Below are 20,596 nucleotides of genomic sequence, written 5' to 3'. Positions count from 1 at the left end.
TTCATCTTCCCTGCTCATAATAACATAATTTGCTGGGGCTCAGAACTATTAATATTTCCTACAGGTATTTCTAGGTGATTATTTAAAAAATTTAAATGTGGCCAAATGTGATAGATAATTATAAATAATAAGGACTTGAAAGCTCAAAAAGTATACTTTGTGACCACTTGTACTTTTAGGACTTTATCCCAGTTACATATTTGGAAATGCCACTGAGGTTTCTATCTTCTGTGTCAGCTTGGCAAACTACAGCTCTGGGTATAATCGCCCCAACAGCCTGTATTTTTAAGGCTTAAGAGCTAAGAATGATTTGTACCTTTTTTAAGTGTTGTAGAACAAAACAAAAAAGATTCTGCAAGAGTCAGTGTATGGTCCACAGAGCCTACACTAGATATTTTTTGGTGTTTTACAGAAAAAGTTTATTGGTAATTATTAGACAACCTAACTAAACATACTAGGGCCTGTGATTGAATGGTATGTGGCCGTTATTGATCATGTTTTTGAATCATATTTAATGACCTCAGAAATTGCTTATTCCTAATGTTAAGATATAAAACTAAATGCAATATGATTCTACTTTGTAAAAACATTAGAAGTGTGTGTGTATATATATGTACATATATGTATATATGGATGTATATATACGTATACGTATATACATATATATATATACACATATATATGGAGGAAAAAACGAATATTCCCTAATATATTAATGGTGGATGTTTTCAGATGGGGTTATGAGTGATTTTTATTTTTTAAAGTACTTGTTATTTTTATGAAATATTTATATATTTTTGTTATCTAATATTTTACCCGAGAGGGAAGCATTTAGGAAGCTGTCAAATGAGGAAGACCTAGACATCAGTTCATGGTGCTATAGTAGTAGATGCTAAACGCACTGGGATTACTGTGCGTGTGTCATTAGTGAAGCAGAAACAGGTGTGCTTTTCAGCACATTTGAGTGGTTATTAGAGAGGACGAACTTCATAATCAAAGGAAAGAAGCAGTGAAGAAGTCAAACATGGCAGAGTACGTGACTGCGATTCACAGATAAGTTGGTGATGAAGGAGCCCCGGCCTTTCTTTTACCTGTGGCCCAGGAGTGTAAGGGCGAGGCACACAAACCCACCATTTAACTGCATGGCTGTGAGGTTGAAATCGGTAACACTCCTCATCTTAAGGTAGTCTATGGACATTGGTACCCAAAGGGCAGGGTTAATTAATTGGTATGTTAATGGTTTTGTGCCTTAATTGGTTTGCTTTCTCTTTGTCTTTAGGAATTGCATGGTCTTTTGATAAAGAACAGCTTTGTAAAGTCCATTGTTCAAAGCTGGATCGTTTCTGTTTTGTCCTGAAGGTCTTTTTGGTTCATCCCGGGTGCAGTACGTGGTAGACCATACGATGAAAATAGTGTTCCTCAGCACCGAGCCCTCCATTGTGATGACCTACGACAGTGTTCAGAGCCTGCACTCCGTGTGGGTTCTCCGCAGAGTCAGAGCCGAGGTGAGGACAACGGGGCGTTAACCCCAGAAACCTTCACGTGGGGGAGTCGGGCGTGAAATGGATTGGGAATCTGGAAAAAAGAAAGATTGTGCCTGTCATTATTTGAATCTACCCTGAATTCTCACCAGGAAATGACTCGTTTCATTTAATTATTTTTTCCTCTTCTCATCATTTTGGCTTAAGGAAGAGAACGTTGTTTTAAAGTTCTCCGAACAGGGGGGAACCCCCCAGAATATGCCCACGAGTAGCTCCCTCACAGCACACCTCCGAAGTCTCTCCAAAGGAGACTCCCCCGTGGGCTCACCTTTCCAGAATTACTCCTCCGTCCACAGCCAGAGTCGCTCCGCCTCCTCACCCAGTCTGCACTCTCGTTCTCCTTCCATCTCCAACATGGCGGCTCTCAGGTACGACGCAGTGCGCTGTGCCCTTGTTTTACCGAGTTAGCCCAAGCAAAAGATACGTGCTTTTCAAGCTTTCCCTTAGTTTTAAGGGATTCATAGTTTCTGTTGCCAGCTCTTGGGAACTTTCTAGGAGAGACAGCCATTATCCCAGTTGTGTGGCTTTTCCTAAGATTTCCAGGCCTACTGCGGTGTTAGCTCTATCAAGGAGTCCCATGGGGAGGCTGCCTGTTCTTGTCATAAGACTGGTTGCCTCATTTCTACCGCTCAGTGGCAGCAGTTTGATGAATATCGGTCGTATATATATTTTGGTGCTAGCTCGTCTTCATGTGCATGACCTTTTCTTTTGTTTTTGTCTGTCTACCTACCTATAGGGACATAATTTCGTTGGTGTATATTACGTCGGAATACAGGACCATAGTTTAGACTTTTTTGAGCAGTATAAACAATTCATTTTCTGAAACAAAAAATGAACTAATGTTTAGTTTTAAGAGAATGAATTCTAACAAGAATTGTAAAGCTTTAGACTATAGTACAGCACATTTAAGTGGCTGTTCCTTTCTTAAAAACTCGTCTTTCTGACTGGGACTGTGCCGATGTGGCCCCCCCGCCCCTCGTATACAGACTGGGAAAGCGCTGTGGGACAATGTGTGACACCAGCCCGTGTGTTGATCGTGACACCCTCTGTCCTCTTGTTTCTTCTGCAGCCGTGCTCACTCCCCTGCCTTAGGAGCGCACTCTTTTTCAGGGGTGCAGAGGTTCAACCTTTCGAGCCACAGTCAGTCTCCAAGGAGACACAGTGTTTCCCAGTCTCCAAATAGTAATTCCAACAGCTCTTACCTCACGCCAGAAACAGAGCCAATTGTTCCTGAACTGTGCATTGACCATTTATGGACAGAAGCGATCACCAGCATGAGGTTTGGAGTAGATGTTTTTATATTCAAAGAAAAATGTTTCTAAAAGTCTTAGAAAATGCTTAGGATTTTGCTTAAGCTTTTTTAGCATACTCAGTTATTAATACTGATAAAAACCCATAGAGATGTGTATTAAGGCCACTTGTGTTTCACTAGAGGACATTAATGATATTAAAGTGATCATAAAAATGTTTTTTGTGCTTTGCTTATGTCTTCCCTAACCTGGTAATAATCCCTCAGATTCAAGGTGTTTGATGTTTTAAGGAGATATTACTCACTTGTGTAGAATAGGAAATTTGGGATTTCAGAGCATTTTCTTAAGTTTCTTTCTTTTTCTTCTTGCCCATGTTTGTTTGAGTGTTAGAGGTTCCTTTGGGGAAACAGAGTTCAGACGTCTGTTCCCGGTGACCTCTCTTCCTCCTTTTATGTTCTCTTTAAGAATTTAGTTGTTAATTCAGCCAGTCCCGGTATGTATGCTAGTGCCTGTGTGTCAGCAGCCAGATCTGTCCCTGTCCATGTCCTCAGAGAGACACAGAAGGGTGGTGACACAGGAGACACTGCCCGTCCCGCTGGTGTGGCTTTGGAAAGGTGAGGAGGTATTCGGCAGACGGACGGGGAAGTGCAGAAGGCAGAGGGCGGTGGAAGAGAAGGTGAGCAGTGTGCGTGCGTGGTAGGTTCAGGGAACTAGAGATTCGCGCCCTCTGCTTGTGGCCCGGCCAAGAGGAAGGGCCGAGAAAGGGGAGGCCTGAGAGATTGGCTTTTAGGGCTCTTCCACTTGAGGAGAGCTACGAGGAGGTGCTTTTAGGTGTGAGTGTAAAGTTGGGAAGGAGCAGAGCAAGAAACCTGGGAGTTGTGTGCCTCTCGGAGGTGATGGAGGCAGGAGACGTGGGTTGGAATTGAAGGAGTGCCGAGGGGTTAGGTTCCTGGAGGGCCTGTGGGGGAGCCTATGGCTGCAGGGCTTCTGGTGACCCTGTTGCCCGTGCAGAGTAACCATGGGGGTGTTGGCATGCAGGAGACACTGTCATGGTCACTAGATTCTCAGAGGACGCATGCGACCTTCATATGGTTAAAAGCTGGTGGTGCAGAACCAGAGGAGGGCCGAGGTCTTGGGAACTTTTAGTTTCTGGGTGACGAGAGAAAAGAGACATGTCTGCTGCAGAGAGACAAAGTAAGAGAGGTCGGGGGGAGAACAGCAGGAAATCAGTGTCACGCACACAAGAAAAGAGAGCCTTTCAAGTAGTGACAGTCTTGCCAGGTGCCGGTGAGGTGTGGCGCTAAGAGGTGAGCTCAGAGAAGGGGGGTACCTGCAGGGCAGTGAGTTGACTGGTGACTTGGCCAGAGCACTTGAGGTGCGGGGCCGTGGAGTGGCGTGGAGTGGGCTGGAGAGAGTCAGTGGGGCTGTCCAAGGGAACAGAGAAACACGGACTATCTTAAGGAGTTTGCCTTTGAGTGGGGCTGAGGTTACAGAACGAGCCAGATGGAGCGTCAGGGTCGAGGGAGAGGTTTTGCTGAACCTGTCGCAGAGAGTTCGTCTTCGTGGCCGAGCCCTTCATTGTGTGTGTGTCTCTCACACACGTAAGGACATCGTCTTACCCGAGCACAGTACCGTTTTCACACCCGGCCAGTTCACAGGAAGTCCTTCCTGTGATCTAATACTGGGCCCATGTCCATGTTTCTAGACTTGTACCTCAATGGGAGAGAGTAGACTACAGGGCCTGTTCCCAAAGCAGGGAAAGCATTGAAAATACAGGGGATGGGAAACGACTGCCGATGGACGAGGAACCTGCAGGAAGCACGAGAGGAGAGATGAGCTGGGGAGATGGGAAGGGGCTCGGAGGGTGGGAGTCCGAGCTCAGGCCTTACAGCCTCCCGCACTCTGAAAGGGAAGGCAGAGGCAGGGTCTGGGATGGGGAGGGGCAGGTCCTCGGAGGAAAGTGAAAATGCCAGTGCAGTGTGGAGCTGGCTTCTTGGTGTCTTTGCATCTCTCGTACAGAAAAGACAAATCTCCCACCCTTAAAGTCATTTGACTTTCAGCCCCTTATTGGCAAGTTGAATCTCTTCCCTAGTTTACAGATGTTTGGTCTTCTGTACCACTCTAGGAAGAAACCTTCGGGAGTTAGAGGTAGGGTTGACAAAGGGCGAGGAAGTGGGGCCTAATGTGAGTGACGAGAGGAGAGGTAGGAGAGGGCCTGTGATAAAATGTCGGACCCTTTGATGGCAGAGGAATTCAAGTCTGCATTACTTCAGCAGTAGGTAACGTGCACAATATGGAATTGTGAAGTCTACTGATAATGATTAAATTTATTGTGATTTCCCCCAAAAGCTGTGTGTGGAATAGACTCAATATCAGAGAGCTGAAAGGGATCTGAGATCATGAAATTAAAATCTTAGAAGTGTTTTGGGCTCTTCAAGGTTATAACTTGGCCCATGTACTTGTTATTTCTTACAGAATATTTTCAAGCACTTTTAATTGTTACAGTGGTAGATTTTTGAACCACTGCTGACAGTTACTTCATTAATGTATCTATTGCAGAGAGAAAAATTCTCAGGCCTCAAAAGTGTTTATTACATCCGACCTATGTGGGCAAAAGTTCTTGTGCTTTTTGGTAGAGTCCCAGCTGCAGTTACGGTAAGTGTGTGTTCCCCTTGGTTGTGTGTCTAAAGGTAGGGCAGCCCCCTCGCCTCCCCTCCGCTCTCCTCCCGTCTTGTCCCCTCCCCTCTACTCCCTTCCACTCCCCTTCTTTCTTTCTAAATAGCTTTATTGAAATAATGTACATACCATAAAGTTGAGATGTTATATGAGTAAAATGAAATGATTTTTAGTAAATTTACAGAGTTATGCAACCATCGCCACAAATTTTAAAATTTTCTGTCACCCTAAAAAGGTCTCTTATACTTGATTTGCAGTCAGTCTCTGTTCCCATTCCCAACCGCGGGCAACCCCTGTGCAGGCTTTCAACCTTTGCAGGTTTGCCTTTCCTGGACATTTATGGAATCATTCAAAGTGCAGTTTTTTGTGTGTAGCTTCTTTCACTTAGCATAAAGGTTTTCAGGATGTGTCATGTCAAAGCACGTATGAAAGCTTTATTCTTGTTGTGGTCATATTCCCTTGTGCAGATTCACCACGTTTGGTTTATCCTTTCAGCAGTTGAGGGACATTTGGTCTGTTCCCATTTTATGACGATGTGCGTTATGGCACTACAAACGTTGGAGTGAAAGTCTTTGTGTGGCCGTACATGGTTTCTTGTTCTGGGGTAGATACTCAGGAGGGTATTGTTGGGTCAAATGCATTTTCAACTTTTTAAGGGATGGCCAGACTGTTTTCAGATAGGCCGCACCATTTTATGTCCCCTTTGTTCCCACCAGGCATCCTTGGAGAGGTCCTCTTTGTTCCCAACCAGGCACCTTGGAGGGGTCCCCTTTGTTCCCACCAGGCACCTTGGAGGGGTCCCCTTTGTTCCCAACCAGGCAACTTGGAGGGGTCCCCTTTGTTCCCAACCAGGCACCTTGGAGGGGTCCCCTTTGTTCCCAACCAGGCACCTTGGAGGGGTCCCCTTTGTTCCCACCAGGCATGTTGGAGGGGTCCCTTTCTTTATCTTTGAGAAGGTTGGAGATTCAGTCTCTGTGACTATAGCCATTCTAGTGGGTGTGAAATGGTTTCAGTTGGCCTTTCTCTATTGACTTCTGACATTGGGCATCTCCTGTGCTTATGAGTCAGTCATTTCTCTTACTGGTTGAAATGTGTATTCATGTCTTTCCCTTTTTATGTACCTGTTATTTTGGAAATAATTATAAATTGTGGGAAGTTCCAAAAGAGTAGAGGAGTCCAGTGTATCCCACACACTTTTGCCCCAGAGGTACCATCTTACATAACTTCAGTACATGATCAAAACAGGAAATTGACACCAGCACAATCTACCCACCTTATTCAGGCTTCACTAGACTCGTGTGTGTGTGTGTGTTTTCTCCCATGTGTAGGTTTGTGTAGGCACCACAGTCAAGGTACAGAACCTTTATTACCTCAGCGATCTCCCTCCTGCTCCTGCTTTACAGTCACGGCGCCACGGCCACCCACTCCGTCCCTAACTGCTGACAACCACTCATCTCTTCTCCATCTCTGTCATTTTGTCGTTTGAATATGTTATATGAATGGAATTCTACAGTAGGGAGGAGTCCTTTTGAGATTGGCTTTTCCAGTCAGTGTATTCCCCTTGAGATCAGTGCAGCTTGTTGCATGTGTGAATATGTTGTGCTTTTCTGTTTTAATATTTAGTTGTGTAAAGTTTCAAGAGAGCAATGATAAGACCCAGCTCATCTTTGGCTCCGTCACCAACATCCAGGCAAAGGACGCAGCACCAGTGGAGGTAAACGCAGGCACATTTCTTGAGAAGTTGAAAGTCATTGTGCTTCGTAGTTTGCACCGGTTGGAAAACACAGTCTTTGTCCTTTTATAGAAGATAGATGCCATGCTGGTCCTGGAAAGCAGTGGAAGCCTGGTGCTGTACACGGGGCTGGTGCGGGTAAGTACTGAGTGGCCTTGTGCTTCCGTACGGCCGCCCCCTTAGGCGTTCTGTAATGGTACTGTAGTTTGAGATTTAATACGTTACCTCCTGTGTGTAGGATCTGGCAGAAGATTTGCTCTAAGAGTTGACAATGAAGTTTGCAATTTAGGTTGGTCCTAAGGTGGAGGTCTAGGACTCACTGGCCTTAGATGGATTGGCACAGGGAACCTGGCAAAGATGGGAACCTTTCATGCATTAGGTAGATGATTTTAAAGAGGGAAGCTGAAGTTTTACAAAGAATGTAGTTGTGAAATTGTTATATGGGTGGCTTTGTTCAGTCTTAAAATTTTTTTTTTTTTTTTTTTTTGGTTGTTGAGAGCCCACTGGCCCATGTGGGAATCGAACCAGCAGCCTTCGGAGTTAGGAGCATGGAGCTCTAACCGCCTGCGCCACCGGGCGGCCCCCAGTCTTAAAATTTTTGTAAAGTTTCATTTTATGAAATATATAGTATGTTGGCTGTATCTTTTTTATCAGGCGTGAAATTTATATGCAGCCTCATATAAATTTTACACGTGAAATTACGAAATTGAAATACATATACACAGTTGGAAGAATAATGAAGTGATTATTCATATAAGCTCCAGCCTGGTTAAGAAACAGGGTGCCACCAGAGTCTGTGTCATCTCTGGGGGTTCTTTCCTGATTGTATCCTCATCTTCCCGACCCCCCCAGGGAGACACCATCCTGGCTTTTCCAGTAAATCAGTCCCTTGTTTTTATTGCTAGCCTTTTGCAATTCTGTATGCATCAGCAAAGAGTACATTGTTTAATTTTCCTCCTTTTGAATTTTTATATAAAGGAAGTCATACCATGTACTCGTCCCTGACTGGATTGGTTTGCTCACCGTTATACTCTGTTTAGGTTTCTCTGTGGATGTGCAGCTGTTGTGTCCTCATTCACTGTTACATACTATTCTGCTGTATGATTGTACAAAACCTTTACTGTGGTACCAGTCACGGAGGTTGTTTGTGTTGTTACCTGTTTCTTCCACTAAAGAAGCTTCAGAACAACCCTTAACATGTGTCCCCTTGCCTTCAGAGTGGAGCACATTAAGTGTGGCCGTGTGGTGCCCATGTGTTTCCCAGAGTTTGGTTGTACCTGCTACAACCTCTGCCCTCCTGTCAGCCTCTAGCAGCTACTGTATTTCCCCGAAAATAAGACTGGGTCTCAGATTAATTTTTGCTCCAAAAGACATATTAGGGCTTATTTTCAGGGGATGTCTTATTTTTTCATGTACAACAATCTACAAATACAGTCATGTCATCTTCTTCTGGAACATCGTCATAACGTACTAAAGGCATCTCCCTGGCTGATGATCTTAACTGGGGCTTATTGTTGGAGTAGGTCTTATTTTCGGGGAAACATGGTGTGAGCTCTCAGTGCTTGTTTCCATTCCTGCTAATGCACAGCACTACCGGTATTTATTTTTTTTGCCCCCATTGGTACCTTGACAGCCAGGTGAGAGTAGAAGTCTAGGCGCCCCACTTGCTGACAAGGCTGAGATGGGCCCGGTTTCTCCGAGGGGCTTGTCTGGAGGGGACTGGTTATTGTCTGAGGGTTTTCTGTCTTGTTAGGCTACGTCTTTCCTGATTCTTTCCCCAGGAAGAACAGTACTTCTGGGCCTATTTTCTGTCTGCTCCCGTGATGAGACTGTGGTCGGCCTCAGCTCCTGTGCTCCCTAGAGGCCAGTCAGAGGACTGAAAGGTGTGACAGGCCAGTGCTTAGTTCTTCAGCCTTTACTGTTGTTGGTCAGTTTCACATATGGTCGCTTGGAGGCCTGCCCAGGATTTCACATACATCCTTAGACAGTGCTTTTCTCTGTCACCTTCCTCTTTATTCTCCCTCAGTCCCTAGTGGGGACACAGGGCTGCCTGTGTTGTTACTGCAGGGTGGGGTGGAATACAGGGCAGGGGGAAGGGGAGATGTGTGCTGCCTGATAGGGAACAAGGATGTGAGCAGGTGCCCCACCCCCCACAGGGGCTGCACATCCCGGGAGTGAGGGCGGCTGGCTCGTGGCTCTGGAAGCGGGGCTGTGTGCACAGTCTGTGCAGGGACAGGGCAGGAGAGGCCGCCTAAGTCACTGCAGAGCAGGCCTGTAGGATAGGTCGGGCTCACAGTCCCTGTGCTGTGGGGGTGGGGATGGGGGTACTTTGTCCGCACAGGTGGAACGGAAGTCCCCAGACCATAGCTCTTGATGAGGAGGCTACCGAGGGCCACAGCTGGTTTGTGGCATTTGCCTGGAGTCCGGCAGGTGTGGTGAATTGTTTCTGTTCTGTTTGGTCACTCTTTTCTGGACATCTGTGTTAGAAAGAGCAAGGTTTTCATGGGGCCTCTTTTGGTTTACAACTGTGGACATTTTTGGGTTGCAGGCCCCTGGAACGGCCAAGGCCTAGTCATGTAAGAAGACTAACAAACAAACACCTAGGAAATTCATCATATGTCATTCCTGGTTCTTGGGTCCCTAGCCAGTTAGTTTTCTTTCCTCACCTTTCAGAGTCTTATGTTGCATTAAAAATTTTGTACGGGGGCGGCGGTTAGCTCAGTTGGTTAGAGCGCCGTGCTAATAACACGAAGGTTGCCCGTTCGATCCCCACGTGGGCCACTGGGGGCCACTGTTCGATCCCCACGAGGCCCTCCTTAAAAAAAAAAAAATATATATATATATGTATATATGTATATATATATACATATATACATATATATACACGTGTGTATATATACATACACACATATATATATATATACACCCATGTATATAAAAAATTTTGTGCAGAGTTTTGTGTTGTCGTAGGAAGTAGTGGGAGAAATGATCATGGAATGTGCTTACTTTATATTTTCATTACTGTGAGGTCTTGAATGCTTTTTAAAACCTTTATATATACACTAGTTCTCATTGTCACTTTAGTTTTTAATCCTAAGAGTTTAATTTGGGCAACTTGTAATTTTATTAGCTTTTGGGAAGTATATGACATAAATATGTATGTTGTTAAAATTTTTCTTTAGTTATGAGTATTTCCTTTTAGTCTCATCAAGAATTCTCAGCCTGTATGAATGTGAATTTCTGTTGTGTTTTCCTGAGAACCCTAAGAATAGCTAAAATAAGGGTTGATTAGCATGGATTGTCAACTCATCCTTTTCAGGTCAATGAAGAATTTGCTTTATGGAAGGTTTTTTGAGGAGGAAGTATTAGAGTTTATGATGGAAGACAGATGAGAAGGTAGAGTGCACACCTTGATTTAGGTTGGATTTAATTTCTGGAGCCTCTCTCAGCCTCATTTTCTTGGTCCTCGAGAGGAACTTGGTGTTCTCCCTCTCTGCCCGGAGATTTAGTTTACAGAATAGCTGCTTGACAGCAGCTCCTGACAGCTCAGTGTCCCTGCTGTCTTTACCACCAGTAAGGTAGAAAAATACATGATGTGCTCTGTACTTTTGTGTAATGTCTTGGCTGTATTAACATTCCCCACCTCTCCTGCAAAAAACCAAAAAACAAAAAACCTCACTAATGAAAAGGAATCAGACCAAGAGAATTTATACCAAGATATTTGTAGTTGGATAGTGGAATTGGATACAATACTGAACTTTTAATTTAGTTGTGTTTGGTGAGCATAAAACATGAAATAGCAAAAGAAATACATGCTTCCATGTCAGAACATCTCAGTTAAGAATATGATTTATTAAAGCCAGTATGTTTTCCACATCTCCTTGTTGCTCAAAGGTGGGAAAGGTGTTTATTCCGGGACTGCTAGCTCCTTCCCTGACCATGTGCAGCGCGATGCCCCGGCCCAGCACACCCCTGGACACCGTGAGCACCCCGAAGCCCCTGAGTCAGCTGCTCGGGTCCTTGGATGAGGTGAGAAACCAGTTAGGTATCATGAACAGTACTAGTGCTGTAAAGAAATTGGGCAGATGTTTCTTCTATTTTAATAATGACCGAATTGGAAGTTTAGCTAATAATTATAGAATGTCAATGTTTCGAACACAAATGATTCAGTAAACGTGTGCTGACTTCCCGTGTGCTGTGGAAGGTGTTTCTGAAGGTGCTACAGAGATGAGAATGGGGCATTCTTTTTCATTGTGGGGTCTTGCCATTTCCTTGGGTAGAACCGTTGCAGTGTCCGCATAGAAATTATAATTTAAGGACGAGTAACACTCATGAACCACAATCAGAAGTCCCGTGATCCATAGATACGTCCTGATGGGTCCACGTGGCAGAACCAAGGGGTCCACCCAGAGAGGCCTGTGGGGCTGGGTTTGGACCATGAGACTGAGTGGGACGTGTGTGGGGGAAAGGGACATTCGGGCAGAGGGCTCAGGGGCCTGGGCCTGGAGGAAGCAGCGGAGTCTGCAGAGCACTTCTGTGCACTTTCGCGTCTCCGTCTCCTGGCGCACAACTTCAAACTCAGCGTGTCTGTGGGAGAAGGAACGAATGTTCTGAAAGTCCGAGAAGTCTGTTGGGTGAGGCAGGCAGGGGTGCGAGAGTCGTGATAACCTGTGTTTGAGTGTGTTCTGTGTGCCAGGCACAGTTCTCAGTGTTTTGTATGTTCCGAGTCATTTAATCCCTTCGAACAGCTTTATTGGGAAAGAGACTGATCCTCGTTTTACAAATGCTTATGAGAGGGTACAAGGAGGTTCCTTGTCCGGAGGCCTATAGCTAATAAGTGGTGGAGCTGGGATTTGCACTGTTACTGAAAGGCTCGTAAAAGAAGAAAGGATGAAAAGGTGGTTTTTATTCTGAACGCAGTCACAGGGCCTTTTTTTGAGGATGGAGTTAGGAGCGTTAGAGGTTTTTGAGGATGGAGTTAGGAGCGTTAGGATCTCTGTTGCTGGCTTAGTGCTGAGCTGGGTGAGGTGCTGGAGAACCAGGCTCAGAGTACTTAGAGCAGCCTGGGTGGGAGCCCGTGCTTCCCGAGTAGGAAGGCTGGAGGAAAGCGGGCTGGATTTCAGTGACATGTGAGCGCAGATGTTTACAGGTACTTCAGAGTGACTTTGCTGCTGGCACATATAGTGGGTAATACCTAGGCCTTGACATTATTTTTTTAAACATATGTAGCGTTGAGGGCTTGTTTTTTAAGCGGACATTTGTGGAACTCTCGGAAGAGGAGCTGTGGAAATGTCAGAGAGCTTGGTGTGATTTGGGAGAATTTCTTTATAATGTAAAATGGTTCCCAACTTTCTTGGCATTTCATAAACCCAGGAATGATTAGTGTCTTGTGGTAGCCATCAGGTCACAGCCCGTCTCCCACACTGGACGACGGCTTTCCCCGCTCTCTGGGAGATTGTGGCACTAGATGGAGATCCAGGACCAGTGGAGCTCCTGCTTTGGGCCGCTGTTGGAGTAGAAGCTGGAGTATAAGAAATCCATCCTATGCTGGATCGGCCGTCATTGTTCACAAGATAGTCACTTAGAGATGTCCTGTAAATTGAATGATAGGAAAACAGGTTGGTGGTCAGGACTGGATTTAAACAAGAAACATCTGCACGTAATTAGCAGTCAAGATCATTGAAAAGTTTGTTTGCACACCTACAGTTGAGAGGAAAGTGTCGTTCTTCCATTTCCAGAACAAACCCGTGCCTGTAGGGGAAGCATCACTGAGTAGCTGCCTCATTTCTTCCCTTTCTGGTTCCTGTCTCTTCTCTCCGGGTCTTGGACCCTCCGGTGGGATCTGCCTTGCCTTCATCACAGTACAGTTTCCGTCGCCCACCTGTGCGGTTGCCACGAGTGGTGCTGCCTTCTGCTCCCTGCCTCCCTAGCGCACTCTCACTGTGGCCACACCCCATCATCCCACCGTGAATCATTATGTACATTTGGGAGACTATGTGCAAAAGAGGAGCAAAGTTTCTTGCTCCTTCACTTCTCAAAAATACTTAATGTGTTTATGACTTTTTATAGGTTGTTCTATTGTCCCCGGTTCCAGAACTAAGGGATTCTTCGAAACTTCATGATTCTCTGTATAATGAGGATTGTACTTTCCAACAACTTGGAACTTACATTCATTCCATAAGGGACCCTGTCCGTAACAGGGTGACTCTGGTAAGTGTATTTACCTTTAATTAGGTGGCTGCCCAAGAAATGCGGCTGTCTTTTCAGATTTGTCAGAATGCAGAATTTTGTCTGAAAAATGAAAGTGAACATTTCCCATGACTTTTAAAATCTCCTATAATGCCTTCAATTCTGCATTTACTGGACTTTGATATAAATATGCTTAACTTTTTAAGTTTTTATGTCATTAAAAATTTATTGAAAACAAAGCTTATTTAATCAGTTGAATTTTTTTTTAAAAAGATTTTATTGGGGAAGGGGAACAGTACTCTTTATTGGGGAACAGTGTGTACTTCCAGGACTTTTTTCCAAGTCAAGTTGTTGTCCTTTCAGTCTTAGTTGTGGAGGGTGCCGTTCAGCTTCAAGTTGTTGTCCTTTCAGTCTTAGTTGTGGAGGGCACAGCTCAGTTCCAGGTCTAGTTGCCGTTGCTAGTTGCAGGGGGCACTGCCCACCATCCCTTGCGGGACTCGAGGAATCGAACTGGCAACCTTGTAGTTGAGAGCCCGCACTCCAACCAACTGAGCCATCTGGGAGGCAGCTCAGCTCAAGGTGCCGTGTTCAGTCTTAGTTGCAGGGGGCGCAGCCCACCATCCCTTGTGGAACTCCAGGAGTTGAACCGGCAACCTTGTGGTTGAGAGACCACTGGCCCTTGTGGGAATCGAACCGGCAGCCTTCGGTGTTAGGAACACGGAGCTCCAACCGCCTGAGCCACTGGACTGGCCCTGAATTTTACATTGACATGATTTTTGTCTTTTCATTAAAAGTTAGTCTTCTTTTTTGGTGATGGTGACTGAGGTGTGAACATTAGACACTTTATTAGAAACAAGAATTGTGTTTTGTAAATACACACATTTACAGTTTTTGAAATTGGGAAGTATTCAGTGCTGTTTGAAAAATACCGTTTGTTATTTCATTGAGTTTGCTCGTCTGGTAGAAGGTCCTGAGAGGGAGACATCTGCTATCTTTAAGGCACTCAGAGTCTTCGGTGTCCGGATTGCTAAAGTGCTCTCTGTTTCTGCTCTTTTCTTAGGAGCTGAGTCATGGTTCCATGGTCCGGATCACTCTTCCTGAAATGGCCACCTCAGAATTAGGTACAGTTGAGGAGCACACTTCATTTCCGTGTGTTCTTGGTTTGATGTGTAAGATTTGGAGTCAGTACTGATTGACGTTAGTAATTGGGATTTTTAAAGTTTGCTTTTCTAAAGCCACGGGGTGGAGGTTTTTTACTTTGCAGAGAAGTCATAAGAGCTCTGTGACATCCCTGCCAACCTGTGCTGCCAGCGGGGCGCGCACCTGCAGGATGAGCTCCTTCTGCGTCTCTGATTTGTCTGGTGGGGCGGGGACTTAGTAGAAGTACAGTCAGAAGTGTTTTAATAAATTGGAGTCTGCTTGAATTATTATGGAAAATACTGGGAGAATATTTCTGAACATAGACGAGGAAAGAAAACTAGAATTGAAAGGATTTGCCAACAAAGGTAAGTTAAGAAAAGCATGCCTGTGTGATGTAAGAAAATGCACGACATCTATTAGTTTCAAACCCTGGCTCCCAAAGGAAAGCACTGGCAGATGGTATTTCTGGAATTTGTAAGTAGGCTAGAAGGACTTTTTCATTGGTGGGGTAAATGATATGCTCAGTTGGTATAGAGACAACCTTGTTTTTCTACAAGGTAGTTAGCCAGTAGTGGCAAGGCCATGTACCTAGAAGTATAAGTCTAAATAAAATATGTAAAAACTAATAACAGATATGTAAAATAAACAAAAACAAACTGTTAGTCTCTCACAGCCATGAAGTGCCGTGGTCCAGGCGCGTGAGTTTGGTACTTTATTTATAAAGTGCCCCTCGGGCCCTCAGGCAGTTTCTGGTTTACACCGCTATTGGACTCAACCAGTCTAGACTTGGGGTTTGGTTTCGTAACATCTGTTCCATTTGAGTGCTCTTCTCGCTGTGTGTGCTCACAGAGCAAGTAGATGAGAAAAAGGATGTGCAGCTGAGGTCGGGCCTGGTGACAGTGACAGTGTGAAGGGAAGACGACTCCTCTAAGGAGAAGGAGGGAAGTAGAGAACACTGCAGTTTGGGGCCGTTCACTACTAAAAGCAGACCAGGCTCTTCTAGCAGCAGCCCTCGCCTCCTGGAGGGCTACTGTGACATACGGCACCATTGCTGAGCCTCACACTCATGACACCGGTACTGGCTGGTCTAAGAGAAACGTGCTATTGGCTGGTCTAAGACACAGCATGGAGAACTCCTGTCAGGAGACCTTAGAAGTTGTGACGCTTTGGTTACTAGGAATGTTCTCTGGTGTGGAAACTGCCATGCTATTGGCAGATGGAGACATGGCCTGTTATATATGTACCGAAGTGTTTAAGCAGCTCATCTGAAGTTACTCATGTAGAAATGGTGTGTTGACAGAATGACCTCCGATTTATCACCCAAACTAGGACATTTTTGAGACTGAAATGGGGAGCTATTATGATTGCTGGAGCAGTGGGTGACAATCAGTTCTGTCTCGGATTAAGTGTTCTATTTGGTTACCTTGTTTCTGATCCAAAATTAGTGTCAGAAGCTGCCCTGAGACCTCTTGCACGCCCTGTGGACTGCAGGAGTTGGTTTAAGTTTCCAGTGATGGGCTAGGTGATGTGGCATTTCACTGGCTCTTTCGTGACAGTTCTCTTTTCACAGTAATTGGTCCTTACATGGTTGTCGTTTAAAAACATTCATATGAAAAGGGGAAGAGAAAGGCTTGATAAGAAATACACTAAAATCATCCTTTGCTTCTAACAGTGCAAACATGTTTGCGAGCGATTAAGTTTATCCTGCCAAAAGAAGTAGCTGTTCAGATGCTTGTCAAGTGGTACAGTGTCCGCAGCGCTCCGGGCGGGCCCAGCTATCACTCAGAGTGGAATTTATTTGTGATCTGTCTCATGAACATGATGGGTTATAACACAGACCGCTTAGCTTGGACAAGAAATGTAAGTACATACAGTTTTTCTTCCTGTGTTATCCTTTGTTATCAATGCAATGTTTGCATAATGGGTCATCCAACATTCGGAGTATACAGCAGAGCAATTTACTAATAGGCATGGCTTCATCAACAAAATGGAATAATAGGCAGGCATCGTGTATCTGTATTGTAAATTGAACATCAGTTAATATTTAATAACATTTCACTAGTAATTGTAATTGTATTTTTATAACATGACAAAGCACGTTTGACTACTAGTTCTCATTTCATCTCTGTATAATGACTGTAGGCCATGCTTGGCTTAGTTGTGATAGATGAAGGAACTGAGTCACAGTGACCACACATTGGAGGTTTGCTCAAATCTGGGCCCAGATTTGACTCAATCTCTGACTCAAGGCTCCGTGCTCCTTTCTGTAGTCGACTCTTACACACAGTGCTTGGTCTCGGAGGGACCTAAAGTACTTCAGCCTGAATATCTACTCTGTTAGTGATGGAGAGCTGCGTCCCTCACCTCCTGCCCCAGACACTTCCTTACAGGCCCTTCCCAGTTATTTCCAGCATCAGCGGGGGTGCCTTCACACTGCTGATCTCCTCTCTTGGCTCTGGCGCTCACTCCCAGGACAGCCTTGGAGGGTCCCTGTGTGGAAATCACTCTGGTGTGCAGGAAACTCAGCTGTACCTGTCTGTGCATGTCAGTTTTGTAGTAGCACATGCATTGGGAAAATCATTTGGCTTCCTTCAGTATGAAAGAAGTCGTGCTCACTGAGGAACATTTTGAAAATGGAGAATTCAGAAAAGGAATTAAAGTCAGAGATGAATACTCTTAGCATTTTTGGTAGTGCCTCTTAGATCTACACCATATCAATGAAAGTTTTCCGTGCCTTTCAAAATGCCTCAAATAAAACTCCTCATTTCCTCATCCTCGTGAAAGACTACCATGTGGTTTTATTGTAACTAACCGGTAGCTAATAATTGAACATTGTTGACGTCGTTATTTTTCTTATTAATAATTTGCAAACATTCTTTTAAACAGAAATCTTTATAACGTTAGTCATTTCCGAAGACTTGAACCTCAAAAGAGCGATTAGTAGGTCAACTCGCGTTCAAAAAGTGTTGTACAGTTGATACTCAGCAGCAGCATTTCAAAGTGCTCGTTTCACCCCATTGATGAGTGGTGCAGCTTAGCGAGAAAGTGCATCTTATTTCTGTGTAACCGAATGGGAATGGTTTTTCCAGTTCTCATTGGTTATTTATATAGAATCAACTTTTAAGGGAATTAGATTAATTGATAAATGTATGTAAGTTTTTATATAGCTCAGGAAAATTGCCGTGGTCATTTTTAGAGTGACAGTTGATGAGTTGGCCGGGAGAAGTAGCAGAGGTGACAAAGGTTATGTCAGAGGGAGGTGAATGAGAGGGAACTTTCCCCAGATTGCCCTTCTGTAACTGTATTGGTGAGGATAGGCCGTTGTAACACAAAGTCCTCAAGAGATGAGTTGGCTCCCACGCAATCCAAGTGTACGTCTTGCTCCCGTGATAGTGCGTAGCAGGTCCAGAGGCCACGCGGAGATTAGGGTCCCAGGTTGATGGACCCCCGGCCACCTTCAAGTGGAGGTTTCCAAGACTGCCTTCAGGGTTGACTCCCTCTCTCTCGTCAGGTGCGAGGGAAGAGCACCCGGAGGACCCTGCCTACGGGTTGTATGCATGACGTGGCCTGGAAGTGGTGACTTCCATTTTCATTCAGAGGCACACTGTCAGGGGGCCACCCCCGAATCTGAGGGAGGCAGGGATATGTAGCCTGGCTGTGGGTCCAGGAGAGAGAGGAGAACACAGATTTTGGAGAGTAGCTACCTGTCTCTGCCATAGAATTGTTAGACTGTCCACTCTGGGCACACTCTAAATAACATCTGCTCCTTTCTGACTGACATTTGCTAACATTGGGTTGATTCTTTGAGACGTGGCATATTTGGATGTGGCTCATAGTCCTTGTTCTTCTAAAGGGGTGAAGATGTGTGTTATCAGAAAAGTAGGCAGGAAAGGAAAGTGCCACTGCAGTGCCCGTGAGCCTGGCACTGCTGGGTACTTCACGGCTGTGTTTTCACTTAATCCTCATGGTGATCCTGTAGAAGAAAGGTGTTCGTGCCATGTTTTCTAGGTGAAAAGGAGTTTTGATCACTTTCCTCAGTTTCCATGATTGGTGGAGCTGATTTCTGAATCCTTTAAGCTAGTCAGTCGACATGATAAAGTGATAAGACTTTGTCTTTTGGGGTTATCTTCCAGTTTGACTTTGAAGGATCACTTTCTCCAGTCATTGCACCCAAAAAGGCAAGGCCTTCTGAGACGGGATCTGATGAGGTAAGCATTATTGTTTCCTGCTAATATAAGCTGATTCGTAGGTACTTTTACTGGTCTCCCATTTCTGTGGCATTCCTGTCAATTTGTGTGTACAGGCACACCTTGTTTCATTGTGTCTCACAGAGCTGCGTTTTTTAAGAATTGAAGGTTTGTGGCAGCCCTGCATCCAGCAAGTCTGTTTCCCTTCTGTCACATTTTGGTAAATCTTGCAGTATTTCAAACGTTTTCATTATTATTACCTCTGTCACGGTGACCTTTGACCAGTCATTTTTAATGTTACTGTTGTAACTGTTTTGGGGCACCACAGACCATGCCCCTATTAGATGGCACACGTGATCTATAAATGTGTGTGTGCTGACTGCTCCCCCCACCGGCCGTCCCCATGTCTCTTCCTGTCCTCGGGCCTCCCTCGTCTCTTAGTCCCTGAGACACAGTGGCCCCTAAGTGTCCAAGTGACGGGGAGTCGCACGTCTGTTCCTGGCGAAGATGCTGTGAAGACTGTTGACTGAGAATGTCACGTAAACTCAGTTGACAAAGCGGTGGCAGGTTTCAGAGGACTGGCTCCGATTCTGAAGCAGGCCTACTATGTGTCAAATGCTGTCAAGCAGCTTTGCACGCTCATGAAAGGGAGAGTCGATCCGTGTGGCAAAGCCCATCGTTGTTTCATTTTAAGAAATTTCCAGGGCCGCCCAGCCTTCAGCAACCACCCCCTGACCGGAGGGTAGCCATCGACGTGGAGGCAGACCCTCTCCCAGCACCAAGATGGCGACAGGCTGTTGGCTCAGACGTGGCTAGTGTGTTTAGCAGTAAAGTATTTTTTAATGAAGGTACATGCATTATTCTGTTAGACAGAATGCTGCTGCATTGTCTAGACTGAATACACTACAGTAGAGTGTAAACATTACGTGTACGTGCACTGGGAAAGCAAACATTACGCTCCTCGTTTACCGCGGTGGCCTGGGCCGAGCCCGCAGTGTCTCCGAGATCTTCCTGTGTTTCTGACACCCTTTGCTTTATTTTGATGCTGAATAACAGTTGTTTTGACGGATAGTATTGTTATGTTTTTGTGGTAATTTATTCACTTTTGCCTTTAATGATCATCTGAAAATTACTAAGCATACATAAATGCATAATTTAAGTTTGGATTTGTAATTGTTTTATTGCCAATTGATCACCTAAAGTGTCAGCATTTTCCTTTTTATAAAATTTCTCTAATTCAGATTCTCAAATGTATCAGATCCCATGGGTGTATATTTTTAAGAGGTTCAAAAACATTTTTGGTTGAGATACAATTTACATAGATGGGAAATACTCAGTTTACAGTTTGGTCAATTTTGACAAATGCACACTCATGTAACGCACACCCCTGTGCAGACACAGAACATTTCATCATTCCATAAAGTTCCCTTGTACCATTTTTAATCATTTCTTTCCTGTTTGTGAAGCAAGCAGTGAAGTGAATTCTCCCACTGGTGGTATGCTCGTTTGCCTACGTAGTTGTACCTAGCACTTGATATCAATGGATTATATAGTGTGGAATCTCGGGGGTAAGGGTCCTTTCATTCCGCACAGTGGTTTTGTGATCCAGCCAGGCTGTTGCCATATCAGTAGTTTGTGCCTTTTATTGCTGCGTGGTATGAATACACCACAGTGCCCATGGGTACGTAGGCTCTTTCTGTTATTTGACTGTCATGATAAAGCTGCTGCTGACATTCGGTAACAACCGTTTGTGGACATGTATCATTTCTCCCGGATGAGTACCTAGCAGTGACCTTGTTGGGCCACTGCTGGTCCCAGGCTGGTTGTACCATGTTTCGCTCTGACCGGACATATGCGCGAGTCCTGTGTTCTGACTCCGCC

At 44.9% G+C, this 20,596-nt stretch overlaps 1 protein-coding gene across 3 annotated transcripts in view; it reads left to right on the top strand.

Moving 5' to 3' along the window:
• The window catches only part of ANAPC1 (anaphase promoting complex subunit 1), a 75,461-nt gene that overhangs the window by 10,335 nt on the left and 44,530 nt on the right, over positions 1-20,596 (top strand). For 2 of the 3 annotated variants that reach the window (XM_081067923.1, XM_081067921.1), the window contains 11 exons: positions 1,360-1,505; positions 1,689-1,909; positions 2,611-2,820; positions 5,351-5,446; positions 7,091-7,181; positions 7,272-7,337; positions 11,094-11,228; positions 13,269-13,409; positions 14,449-14,509; positions 16,201-16,388; positions 18,662-18,736. In XM_081067923.1, coding sequence (XP_080924049.1) covers positions 1,360-1,505; positions 1,689-1,909; positions 2,611-2,820; positions 5,351-5,446; positions 7,091-7,181; positions 7,272-7,337; positions 11,094-11,228; positions 13,269-13,409; positions 14,449-14,509; positions 16,201-16,388; positions 18,662-18,736 — 1,430 coding nt within the window. The remainder of the gene's footprint in view (positions 1-1,359; positions 1,506-1,688; positions 1,910-2,610; positions 2,821-5,350; positions 5,447-7,090; positions 7,182-7,271; positions 7,338-11,093; positions 11,229-13,268; positions 13,410-14,448; positions 14,510-16,200; positions 16,389-18,661; positions 18,737-20,596) is intronic. The other variant, XM_081067922.1, reaches the window with a different exon arrangement.

The sequence above is a fragment of the Rhinolophus hipposideros genome (assembly GCF_964194185.1).
Source record: "Rhinolophus hipposideros genome assembly, chromosome: 12".
NCBI classification, from domain to species: Eukaryota; Metazoa; Chordata; class Mammalia; order Chiroptera; family Rhinolophidae; genus Rhinolophus; species Rhinolophus hipposideros.
Note: the sequence above shows the minus strand (reverse complement) of the source record. Positions and strands in the feature narration are given on the sequence as shown.